The following is a 13,836-nucleotide window of genomic DNA, read 5'->3' on the forward strand; positions in this document are numbered from 1 at the left end:
GCGTGAATAGCCTTTAAAAAGGCTATTCAGGCACCGTAAATGTTATATTAAACTACCCCCCAAAAAAGAATGTGCTCTACTTACCAAACATGCACGCTGGGCGGGCATTCAGGGTGTGTCTTCATCTTCTTCCCCGCCTCTTCTTCCTCCGATGTCTTCGGGTCCCGTCCTCCTCCGGCGCTTGCTCGCGGACACTGATAAAAAAAAAAATAGCTTGGGTGCATGCGCAGTAGCACGCGGCTTCTACTACGGCTACTGCGCATGCGCCCAGGCTATTTTTTTTTATCAGTGTCCGCGAGCAAGCGCCGGAGGAAGACGGGACCGGAGGAAGAAGAGGCGGGGAAGAAGATGAAGACACACACTGAATGTTCGCCCAGCGTGCATGTTTGGTAAGTAGAGCACATTCTTTTTTAGGTTATTTTAAAACGGGGGGGGGGGGGGGGGGGGGTAATGTAATATAACATTTACGGTGCCTGAATAGCCTTTTTAAAGGCTATGCACGCATATGTGGGGCTCTATCAGCATGATTTTGCTGATAGAGCCCCTTGAAATATCACCAGTTCAACCATATACAGTCTCTTGCCATCACAAACAAGGCAGAACCTCCTCAGAAGTGTTGGATTTGTGTCATATAATGTCCTTTAGAGTCATAGGTACTCCCCACCGGAAGCAAGGGGAACACCGATCTGGGCTTAAAAGGGTACTTAAAGTAGGGTCCCCATAACTAAAACATTGCTTTTACTTCTTTAGTAACATATTTATCTTCTATCTATGCACTTAAAAAATAAACAAGTTTGTAACATTCTCAAATGTATATCTAGTGGGTTTAGTATACAAGACAGGGAATGCTCAACAGGCCATTATTTGATAGAGAAATAGTGTACCACCTAGCGTCTAGGATTCTTATCTCCCCACATGTTAAATATTGTTATGTGTGGTCTCACCTGGTGCACCTCTGATAACATATAGTAGTAAGGGCAGGGTCTGGCTCATATCCCTGCAGGACAGCTTTGCCCTCCCCCCACTAGCTGTGGCCAGATAGATTTATATTCCTCCAAATGCTAACCTTTGCAGTCAGGCAAGTAGTTAAAAGTACTCCTCTTCACTAAATCTGTGGGGGGATTCATTGCAGCAGTTACCTCATTTATATCACACACAGAACAGGCACACAGAACAGGCACACAGAACAGGCACACAGAACAGGCACACAGAACAGGCACACAGAACAGGCACACAGAACAGGCACACAGAACAGACACACAGAACAGACACACAGAACAGACACACAGAACAGACACACAGAACAGACACACAGAACAGACACACTCTGCCAAACTAGTATCCCTGCGCTATGCTGATGAGGTTCAAAAGACCGAAACAGCGCTGTCCATAGCTGGGAATCTATTCCTTTTGGAATAGAAATACTAGTTTGGCAATAATCCCCGCATTATAGGCTCAGTAGGCTCATTAATCGAGTCATGCATGATGTTAAGCGGGCTGCCCCTAGAGGGCAGCATACAGAGGCACTGTTCTCCTAATTACATCCTGGAGAATGGATTTGCATATTCTTTACACAGAACAGACAGTAAACAAAAGAAGTTAAAGGGGTATTCCCATCACGCTTGTTCACCAACCTGCAGGCTGTGTGCTCTCTTCACTTCCTGGTTTTCTCAGCACATTGGTGGGCAGGGTTACACTTGCTCTGCTATCTGCCATGTTTGCTGTCAGTAATGAGGGATTGGTAGTAAATGAATTACCACAGTATGAAGCTGATGTAGAGGTTGACGTAGCAGAGCTGGATTTGAGTCAGTTTGTAATACATACAAAAGGTATTGGACTCCCTATCTCATCCCATATCAGCCAAACTCCTCCCTCCCCCCCCCCCTGAGAGCAGGCAGCTACTTCACTTGGGGACTGAGCAGATAAGCCCTGTGGTCACAGAAACACATGTAAAACAATGAAGTGAATAAATTAAGATAGCGGCTAAACAAAGCAGTTTTGATAAAGCAACTTATTTAGAAAAAGTCTTATATCCACATAAACTAGCAGTATAGATAGGATCCTTGTTATGGGACAACCCCTTTAACACCTCCCATCATCCACCCCTAACAATAGATGAGATTGTCACAGGTTATCCATCTTTCTCCAAAGAGCATGTCTAGAAAATTCTCCCAATGACCTCAATGGAGTTGGCTCCATACTATTGCTGCCTATGGTCATGGCTATACTGTAAAGTATATTATCAAAAACAGCTCAAGCAAGATAGATGCCCCCAAACAGATACAGAAAAATAGACTAACATTTAAATAAATAAAATAAATCAGAAACTAAAATCAGATACGTGATATTTAACTGCTTTTAGTATAATTTATTTCTTAAACAAGCGGTGCACACTGATCATAATGTGGAGACTTACCCTCCTGTGTAAATAGCAAGGGGAATCAGAAGGAGCCAAGAATCTGGCTGCTCAAGCTGCAAGTGAGAAAAGCGTTTGATGTTGGCACATACTAGAACATAAGCGGGACATGACCTGGAGTCCAAACACCTTCAGGGCACAACAATCTGCAAGTGCTGGAGAGGAAGTGATCACGTATTTTCTATCATCTGTTCATAAAATATCTACATCTATTTATCTTAACATGTTCATTGTCATTTGTCCTGTAGAAAACCAAAAGGCCTATATAGATGATCCAATGGCCTTTTATACTGATGCATTCCTGGGAAAGCAATATTAAAACTACACCAAGGAAGTTCACTGTTCACAGATGCAGAGACTTTACCAAACTGAATTTACTGTAACACAATGGCTAATATTCAAGTAGCTAGAATTATACACAAAGGGAAATGTATTCACCACTGGTGACAATGTTACTTTCATCTAATATCGGCGACTTACCTTCAAGTTAGTTTGTAGTGCAGCCAACCATTGTAACCACAGTATTATGGTAACTTCACCATATTTCCTATACTACCTTAAAGAGGATTTCCAGCACAAAATAGAATTTTCATAGCAATGACCTATCCACAGGGATTAAAGAAACACTGCACATGTGATCATTGGGGGTCGGACACCTAGACCCCCACACAGGTTAGCGGTTCTGACAACCTCCAGATTCCGGAAGCTGTTGTAGTAGATAGGGAGCGAGTGCAGGCTACTCCTGTTCGAACAGTAGGAATTCCCTAGAACCACCGCTATGCAGTAAACAGGGTAGAAGCCATTACTATTACTTGAATAGGAGCCACCTCCACATGCTCCCCCAGCCACTAAACCAACTTCCAGTGCCTTGAGACTGCAGGGATGGGCGTCGCCAAACTTTAAAAAATGACATTCCCACATTAGTTACTACTTGGAAGATGCAGTTATTACTCAGAGTAATGATGTGAGAGAAGCTGTAAGGTTAAGTGCAAAAATAAGAGATCAAAAGGTGTTCAGCGCTCTGCGTGCACCATAGTAATCTTGGTTCCACTGCTATAGTGTTCAGAAAAACTGCCGACAGTAAAGTACTTGGAATATCATATATAAATGTACAAGGTCTTTATTCTAAGTGCTAAATGACATTTATTTTTTTTTGCTCTGTGAGGTAAAGGGTCTCCTCGATACATATTAAAGGGGGTCTTCCGGACAAATATAGATTTTTTTTTATTCATATGCGGGGGCATCTCATCTGCAGCATGCATCTTAACCAAATTGCATCTTAACCGAAGTGCAGATTAACCAAAGTGCACTTATACATGGCATGACTATGACCTTCATTCTTCCTCTCTTCATACAGGTATATAATCTGCTATTGAACCCACCTCTGCTTGCTGTCTGAATTCTCCCTTCGATCATCTGCTGTAATATTCAATGGTATATAATCTGCTATTGAACCCACCTCTGCTTGCTGTCTGAATTCTCCCTTCGATCATCTGCTGTAATATTCAATGGTATATAATCTGCTATTGAACCCACCTCTGCTTGCTGTCTGAATTCTCCCTTCGATCATCTGCTGTAATATTCAATGGTATATAATCTGCTATTGAACCCACCTCTGCTTGCTGTCTGAATTCTCCCTTCGATCATCTGCTGTAATATTCAATGGTATATAATCTGCTATTGAACCCACCTCTGCTTGCTGTCTGAATTCTCCCTTCGATCATCTGCTGTAATATTCAATGGTATATAATCTGCTATTGAACCCACCTCTGCTTGCTGTCTGAATTCTCCCTTCGATCATCTGCTGTAATATTCAATGGTATATAATCCTGTATTTCACCTCTGTATTTCACCTCTGCCTGATTACTGAACTATATCCTAGCATTTCATCCAGGCTGTATATTTTTTGCACTTCCATGTCTTCTTATCTGCACTAGTGTCAGTCTTTTGATCTTCACTGATTTTATTGGTGTTTCTGGCCAAGTGTTTACTTGGATCCACACTGCCAGTCTCCTCATGTGTCACAGTTTGTAGATTAATTAGTTAACGACTTAAATTAGTGCTAGTCTGAAGCTGTGCTTTCCTATATAAGAAGATATAGCTTATGGGGTGCATCTCATATGCGGGGGCATCTCATCTGCAGCATGCATCTTAACCAAATTGCATCTTAACCGAAGTGCAGATTAACCAAAGTGCACTTATACATGGCACGAAACAGGCTAACCATGGCAGAACACCAGGTAAATTTCAACCTAAAACAACAAGTTTTACCACATGGTATCCTGTAGCTGCACTGTCTCTTACTATCTTAGCCATTGTCTTCCTGCAGATCTCTCCTCCATCTCTACCACCAGTACACACCATCCATATCAGTCCCTCTTTTCTTCCTTCTCCCATGTACAGCTCTCACACACTTTTCACACTCTTTAATCATCCCTTTATTTCTTTTAGCAGTGACACCAAACAGAAGCGCCCACATAAATCCCTGAACCACCTTCTGTCTCTGTCCATGTTACTCCTCCTCGCTGCTGGGGACATCTCTCCTAACCCCGGCCCTCCTTCCTTCACTAACTCTTCTTCCTGCACACATAGAAGGCCTACAAACCTCATCAATATTTACCGTGTTCCTTCCCCTCATCTCTCCCCTGTCTCTTTTAGCTGCGCTCTCTGGAACGCCCGCTCAGTGTGTAACAAACTAGAATATATTAATGACTTATTCCTTAGTAAATCCCTCGGCCTGCTCGCCTTTACTGAAACTTGGATCCAGCAGGCAGACACTGCCTCCCCTGCTGCTCTGTGTCATGGTGGCCTACAATTCTCACATACCTCTAGGCCTGACAACAGGCAGGGTGGTGGGGTAGGATTGCTGCTGTCACCGCAGTGCATTTTTCAGTCCATTCCCCCGGTCCCCTCACTCACATTCTCCTCATTTGAAGTCCATGCTATCAGACTTTTCCGGCCACTCTCCTTACGTGTAGCTGTGATCTACCGCCCACCTGGCTCACCCTACCAATTTTTGGACCACTTTGCTTCTTGGCTTCCCCACTTTTTATCCAGTGACATTCCTACCCTCATCATGGGTGACTTTAACATCCCTATTGCCCCCCCTCACTCCCCGGCTGCCTCACAGTTTCTCTCATTAACCACTTCTCTTGGTCTCTCACAATGTTCTTCTTCCGCCACACATATAGACGGTAACACGATTGATCTAGTCTTCCATCGACTCCTCACAGTCTCTAAATTTTCTAACTCTTCTCTGCCGCTTTCTGACCACAATCTTCTATCTCTCACCATCAGTGCTCTCTCCCCTTCACAAGACGCCCCTACCCATCACACATATAGGAACTTGCGTGCTATTGACACCCAGCACCTCTCAGATACTCTACAGTCCTCCCTGTCCCCCATCTCTTCAATCTCCTGTCCCAATCTGGCCACCAGTCACTATAATGATACCCTCAAAAATGCATTGGATGAGGTTGCTCCCCCCTCCACTCGTAAAGTCCCACATAGGAGGCATCAGCCCTGGCACACGCCACAGACACGATTTCTTCAGCGCTGCTCTAGGTGTGCCGAATGTCTATGGAGAAAATCACGCTCACCTGCAGATTTCCTCCACTTCAAGTTTATGCTTAAAACATATAGCTCTGCCCTTTACCTTGCCAAACAAGACTATTTCACCGCCCTCATCTCTTCTCTCTCCAGCAACCCTAAAAGGCTTTTTGAAACCTTTCACTCCTTACTCACACCCAAGGTGCAGACGCCATTCACAGACCTTAGTGCTGATGACCTGGCCATGTATTTCCATGATAAAATTGATAAGATCCGTCAGGAAATTACTGCCCAAGCCCCAGGTGGCATTGACTCCCACACCTACGATAGTACTGATTAGAGATGAGCGAACAGTGTTCTATCGAACACATGTTCGATCGGATATCAGGGTGTTCGCCATGTTCGAATCGAATCGAACACCACGTGGTAAAGTGCGCCAAAATTCGATTCCCCTCCCACCTTCCCTGGTGCCTTTTTTGCACCAATAACAGCGCAGGGGAGGTGGGACAGGAACTACGACACTGGGGGCATTGAAAAAAATTGGAAAAAGTCATTGGCTGCCGAAATCAGGTGACCTCCATTTTAGACGAATAGTGGATTTCAAATCCGGGTCATATGAGAATGTGAACTTTGTGACTATGAGACAGGGATAGCTGTACAGGCAGGGATAGCTAGGGATAACCTTTATTTAGGGGGGAATGTTATTAAAAATAACTTTTTGGGGCTCTATCGGGTGTGTAATTGTGATTTTTGTGAGATAAACTTTTTCCCATAGGGATGCATTGGCCAGCGCTGATTGGCCGAATTCCGTACTCTGGCCAATCAGTGCTGGCCAATGCATTCTATTAGCTTGATGAAGCAGAGTGTGCACAAGGGTTCAAGCGCACCCTCGGCTCTGATGTAGCAGAGCCGAGGCTGCACAAGGGTTCAAGCGCACCCTCGGCTCTGATGTAGGAGAGCCGAGGGTGCACTTGAACCCTTGTGCACCCTCAGCTCTGCTACATCAGAGCCGAGGGTGCGCTTGAACCCTTGTGCACACTCTGCTTCATCAAGCTAATAGAATGCATTGGCCAGCGCTGATTGGCCAATGTATTCTATTAGCCTGATGAAGTAGAGCTGAATGTGTGTGCTAAGCACACACATTCAGCTCTACTTCATCGGGCTAATAGAATGCATTGGCCAGCGCTGATTGGCCAGAGTACGGAACTTGACCAATCAGCGCTGGCTCTGCTGGAGGAGGCGGAGTCTAAGATCGCTCCACACCAGTCTCCATTCAGGTCCGACCTGAGACTCCGCCTCCTCCGGCAGATCCAGCGCTGATTGGCCGAAGGCTGGCCAATGCATTCCTATGCGAATGCAGAGACTTAGCAGTGCTGAGTCAGTTTTGCTCAACTACACATCTGATGCACACTCGGCACTGCTACATCAGATGTAGCAATCTGATGTAGCAGAGCCGAGGGTGCACTAGAACCCCTGTGCAAACTCAGTTCACGCTAATAGAATGCATTGGCCAGCGCTGATTGGCCAATGCATTCTATTAGCCCGATGAAGTAGAGCTGAATGTGTGTGCTAAGCACACACATTCAGCACTGCTTCATCACGCCAATACAATGCATTAGCCAGTGCTGATTGGCCAGAGTACGGAATTCGGCCAATCAGCGCTGGCTCTGCTGGAGGAGGCGGAGTCTAAGATCGCTCCACACCAGTCTCCATTCAGGTCCGACCTTAGACTCCGCCTCCTCCAGCAGAGCCAGCGCTGATTGGCCGAATTCCGTACTCTGGCCAATCAGCACTGGCTAATGCATTGTATTGGCTTGATGAAGCAGTGCTGAATGTGTGTGCTTAGCACACACATTCAGCTCTACTTCATCGGGCTAATAGATTGCATTGGCCAATCAGCGCTGGCCAATGCATTCTATTAGCGTGAACTGAGTTTGCACAGGGGTTCTAGTGCACCCTCGGCTCTGCTACATCAGATTGCTACATCTGATGTAGCAGTGCCGAGTGTGCATCAGATGTGTAGTTGAGCAAAACTGACTCAGCACTGCTAAGTCTGCATTCGCATAGGAATGCATTGGCCAGCCTTCGGCCAATCAGCGCTGGCTCTGCCGGAGGAGGCGGAGTCTAAGGTCGGACCTGAATGGAGACTGGTGTGGAGCGATCTTAGACTCCGCCTCCTCCAGCAGAGCCAGCGCTGATTGGCCGAATTCCGTACTCTGGCCAATCAGCACTGGCTAATGCATTGTATTGGCTTGATGAAGCAGTGCTGAATGTGTGTGCTTAGCACACACATTCAGCTCTACTTCATCGGGCTAATAGAATGCATTGGCCAGCGCTGATTGGCCGAATTCCGTACTCTGGCCAATCAGCACTGGCTAATGCATTGTATTGGCTTGATGAAGCAGTGCTGAATGTGTGTGCTTAGCACACACATTCAGCTCTACTTCATCGGGCTAATAGAATGCATTGGCCAATCAGCGCTGGCCAATGCATTCTATTAGCGTGAACTGAGTTTGCACAGGGGTTCTAGTGCACCCTCGGCTCTGCTACATCAGATTGCTACATCTGATGTAGCAGTGCCGAGTGTGCATCAGATGTGTAGTTGAGCAAAACTGACTCAGCACTGCTAAGTCTGCATTCGCATAGGAATGCATTGGCCAGCCTTCGGCCAATCAGCGCTGGCTCTGCCGGAGGAGGCGGAGTCTAAGGTCGGACCTGAATGGAGACTGGTGTGGAGCTATCTTAGACTCCGCCTCCTCCAGCAGAGCCAGCGCTGATTGGTCGAGTTCCGTACTCTGGCCAATCAGCACTGGCCAATGCATTTCTATGGGGAAAAGTTAGCTTGCGAAAATCGCAAACTGACAGGGATTTCCATGAAATAAAGTGACTTTTATGCCCCCAGACATGCTTCCCCTGCTGTCCCAGTGTCATTCCAGGGTGTTGGTATCATTTCCTGGGGTGTCATAGTGGACTTGGTGACCCTCCAGACACGAATTTGGGTTTCCCCCTTAACGAGTTTATGTTCCCCATAGACTATAATGGGGTTCGAAACCCATTCGAACACTCGAACAGTGAGCGGCTGTTCGAATCGAATTTCGAACCTCGAACATTTTAGTGTTCGCTCATCTCTAGTACTGATCCCCTCACCAGCCGCACTTTAGACTGTCCATTCTCATCTTTTGAACCTGTCACAGAAGAGGAAGTTTCCCAGCTACTTTCTTCATCTCGCCCCACAACCTGCAGTAGTGACCCCTTCCCCTCACACCTTCTCCAATCTCTGTCCCCTGCTGTCACTACTTACCTTACTAAAATATTTAACCTCTCTCTCTCTTCTGGAATCTTCCCATCCTCCTTCAAGCATGCTGTTATAATCCCGCTACTGAAAAAACCCTCCCTGGACCCATCCTGTGCTGCTAACTATCGACCCGTCTCTAACCTCCCCTTCATCTCTAAACTTTTGGAACGCCTGGTTTATTCTCGGTTAATCCGTTATCTCTCTGCTTGACCCCTTACAATCTGGTTTCCGCGCTCTGCACTCTACTGAAACAGCTCTCACAAAAGTCTCTAATGATCTACTAAAGGCTAAATCCAATGGTGACTTCTCTCTTCTTATTCTTCTGGACCTCTCTGCAGCTTTTGACACTGTTGACCATCAACTTCTCCTCACTATGGTCCGCTCAGTTGGCCTCAATGACACTGCGCTCTCCTGGTTCTCCTCTTATCTCTCAGGCCGCACTTTCAGTGTATCATTTGCGGGCTCTGTTTCCTCTCCTCTTTCCCTTGCTGTTGGGGTTCCTCAGGGCTCGGTCCTCGGCCCCCTGCTCTTTTCTCTCTACACAGCCCCCATTGGACAAACCATCGCCAGATTTGGCTTCAGGTACCATCTTTATGCTGATGACACCCAATTATACACATCTTCCCGTGACATCACCCCTGCACTCATTCAGAACACCAGTGACTGTCTCTCTGCTGTCTCTAATATCATGTCCTCGCTCTATCTGAAACTAAATCTCTCTAAGACTGAACTACTACTGTTTCCACCATCTAACAGATCTGTCCCTGATATATCCATTGCAGTCTCAGGCCTTACTATAACTCCTAGGCAGCATGCCCGCTGCCTTGGGGTCATATTTGACGCAGACCTTTCCTTCACCCCTCATATTGAATCACTCGCACGTTCATGTCACCTCCACCTCAAAAACATCTCCAGAATACGCCCTTTCCTTACCAGAGATACACTAAAGACACTTATTGTCTCTCTGATTCATTCTCGCCTTGACTACTGTAATTCCTTACTAATCGGTCTTCCCCTCACTAAACTCTCTCCTCTACAATCTATTCTGAATGCAGCGGCCAGGCTCATCTATCAGGCTAGACGCTACAGCGATGCCTCCGGTCTGTGCCAGTCGCTACATTGGCTGCCTATTCATTATAGAATAAAATATAAAGTTATTACTCTCATCCACAAGGCTCTCCATAATGCCGCACCTCCCTACATTTCTTCCCTCATCTCTGTCTACCGCCCAACCCGTGCTCTCCGCTCACTCAATGACCTAACACTTACATCCTCTATTATCAGAACCTCCCATGCTCGTATACAAGACTTCTCCCGAGCTGCACCACTTCTCTGGAATGCTCTACCCCGGACAATCAGATTAACTCCCAACTTCTACAGTTTCAAACGCAAACTAAAGACGCATCTTTTCAGACAAGCCTATCACAATTCCTAATGCACAAAATTGTCTGAACACTGTATAAGCAATGCCGCCCCTGCTACCTCTTGTGTCACCCTCTCTACCTCATAGATTGTAAGCTCTTTTGAGCAGGGCCCTCAGTCCCATTGTGTGAAATGACGTTCTTTGTTATGTATGTCTGTATCTGAACCCTATAAATTGTACAGCGCTGCGGAATATGTTGGCGCTATATAAATAAAATGTATTATTATTATTATTATTATTTATTTTTTTTAAAAAAGGTCTGTTAGTGCTATTAATAGGTTTATACAGTGTTGGCTAAAAGTATTGGCACCCCTGCAATTCTGTCAGATAATACTCATTTTCTTCCAGAAAATGATTGCAATCACAAATTCTTTGGTAGTATTATCTTAATTTAATTTGTCTTCAATGGAAAACCACAAAAAGAATTGTCAAAAAGCCAAATTGTATATAATTCAACAGCAAACATAAAAAGGGGGTATTGGCACTGTTTGAAAAATCATGTGATGTTTCTCTAATTTGTGTAATTAACATCACCTGTTACTTACCTGAGGCACCTAACAGGTGGTGGCAATAACTAAATCACACTTGCAGCCAGTTGAAATGGATTAAAGTTGACTCAACCTCTGTCCTGTGTCCTTGTGTGTACCACATTGAGCATGGAGAAAGAAGACCAAAGAACTGTCTGAGGACTTGAGAAGCAAAATTGTGAGGAAGTATGAGCAATCTCAAGGCTACAAGTCCATCTCCAAAGACCTGAATGTTCCTGTGTCTACCGTGCGCAGTGTCATCAAGAAGTTTAAAGCCCATGGCACTGTGGCTAACCTCCCTAGATGTGGACGGAAAAGAAGAATTGACAAGAGATTTCAAACACAAGATTTTGCGGATGGTGGATAAAGAACCTCGACTAACATCCAAACAAGTTCCAGCTGCCCTGCAGTCCGAGGGTACAACAGTGTCAACCCGTACTATCCCTCGGTGTCTGAATGAAAAGGGACTGTATTGAGTGATTTCTGGGTTTCCCTGAGAGCTCCTGACACCTGCATTTGTTTACACGGGCATCTACCTGTTCTGTGCTTTCCTACAACTACCATAATGCCTTGAGGTTCACTCAGAGTTGACTCACACCTCCTCCCTTCTGCCCCTCCCCTCCCGTTTTCACTCACACTTTCTCCCCGTTTCCCTAGCTAGCCCATACTACTATCCATAAGAAGCTCAATCACCACCATATCATACTTACCTGCCTTCCAATCCAGACCTATTACCCACAGGACGCCACTTCTTCTGGGCCCACATCTGCGCAATAGAGTCGTAGTGTCGGCATGTACAGTAGCAGGTAAGGCAAGTATGATGAGGTGGGGAGGGGAATAAGTACAGGTAATATGCGGAAAATGGATTATCAAAGGAAAATGTGCCTGGCGCGGTCACATGGCTAGGTAAATATAGATTTTTGTTAACTTAAGTAATTTAGAAGGTAGGCCAGGGTGGAGGGGAATATCGACTGGGGCGTTTGGTGTTTAGCTTAGAATAGAAAGATCAACTTATTCCAGACAACCTCTGTAAGTGGAGTATGTAATAGCCCGGTTATTGAACATTACATCAGCAGTAGTTGTCCACCCTGGTGTCGACCAGTCCTGTTTACAGATGATATCATATTAGTTACACATTCAATGCACTGAACAGCAGGAGACAGCAGTTCACACAGTGGCATGTTCTGTTTTAGGCACACATGTAGCACTTCTCTATACCAGTATAGTACAGTCTGAGCGTCCATCATTACTAGAACAGTAGGGGGCAGTACATTGTGCTTTATTACAAGCTGCTTATTTATTGAAAACAAAATCCACCAATAAAGATGGAATCATGATCAAAATTACAAAAAACAGGTATTTATAAAAATAAAAGTCACTGATTCGGGGTAAACATCCTTTTGTAAAATGACAATCCTGGATTTGGTTTGTGCTGAGCACAAAGACTTTCTGTGATATTGCATTTGCCCCAGTGTCCCTTTTTGGTAGTGAGAAGCCCTTAAATAAAGGGAATTATTTTACATAATAAATATATAAAAGAAGTAATTCCTACCAATGTCCAGTTTGGTCAGAGAAAGAACCTATAGTAAAAGTTTGCTTCAGAGCTCATATAGCTGTCTTTGGGAACAGATGGCAGATCAGCCATAGCTCAGACAGATGGAGTCTTTGGTTGGTGAAACTGTTGAATAATCTGAGGTCGTTTGACTCGAGGCTTTCGTCTCTTTGGCTTGCTCTTGGCCTTGTTAATTTGTACCACAAAGAAAGCCAATACTACCATAGCACCGAGAAATGCGAAGACTGGAATGGTCTGGCCCACATCCTGGTTATAACGTCCAGGCATTATGCCTGTGAAAAGAGAAAAATTAAGGAATAAAAATGAATTACTTATATCTTTATTCATGCAAATGCTGCCTTCCAAAAATGATGAGCACACATATATATGTATATATATATATACATACACATATATAAAAACAAACAAAAGCTTAAAAGAAATGGCATGACCCCTCTAGACAATTTGCAAAGTGGCCAGGGGGTAGGAAAAAAAAAAAAAAAAAAAAAAAAAAAAAGGGGTCTACATACTCCCCTATCCCTGGTCTCTCACATTACTGCTGAGGCCAGTGATTGTCCCAGGGTACTGCAAGACACCGGAACACAGGGGACAGGTGAGTATGGTATTTTAGTTTTTTTTATTTTTTACCTTTCCCTTCCTCCTTGCAGAAACCTGCAATTCCTAGGCAACCACTTAAATAGAGAAATAACTGTATACGCCAACATGTAGTAGAAAAGAATGCAGAGGCAGCACAGCTTACAAACTGGGTGCAGAGCCAAACTAGATGATGGCAAATCTTAAACTTTACATAAGAACTTGCCAGTAAGGATGGGTTCATATCAATCTCCAATGGAGGACTTTTCTAGTTTGAAAACAACAAACACCCTGCAAACCTCATTAATCAATGGAGTTTGCCGTCTCTGTGTAACAACTGTTTTAGCAGTTCTGCTCCTGAGACCACAGCGCTAATGTGAATCTAGCGCAAGACAACGGTGCAGCTCAAGCTTCCTTCCTTCCTGTAGTAAAACACAATAATTGCCTAACCTCCACCCACTTGAACAAGCCCTGCCAGGC

At 44.9% G+C, this 13,836-nt stretch overlaps 1 protein-coding gene across 1 annotated transcript in view; it reads right to left on the reverse strand.

The window, feature by feature from the left end:
* Nucleotides 1-12,488: 12,488 nt before the first annotated feature.
* MBTPS1 (membrane bound transcription factor peptidase, site 1) overlaps nucleotides 12,489-13,836 on the reverse strand; it is a 57,015-nt gene continuing 55,667 nt past the window's right edge. The window contains exon 23 of the mRNA XM_075281782.1: nucleotides 12,489-13,055. Coding sequence (XP_075137883.1) covers nucleotides 12,859-13,055 — 197 coding nt within the window. The 3' untranslated portion in view covers nucleotides 12,489-12,858. The remainder of the gene's footprint in view (nucleotides 13,056-13,836) is intronic.

This window comes from Leptodactylus fuscus, chromosome 7, assembly GCF_031893055.1.
Source record: "Leptodactylus fuscus isolate aLepFus1 chromosome 7, aLepFus1.hap2, whole genome shotgun sequence".
In the NCBI taxonomy this organism is placed as follows: Eukaryota; Metazoa; Chordata; class Amphibia; order Anura; family Leptodactylidae; genus Leptodactylus; species Leptodactylus fuscus.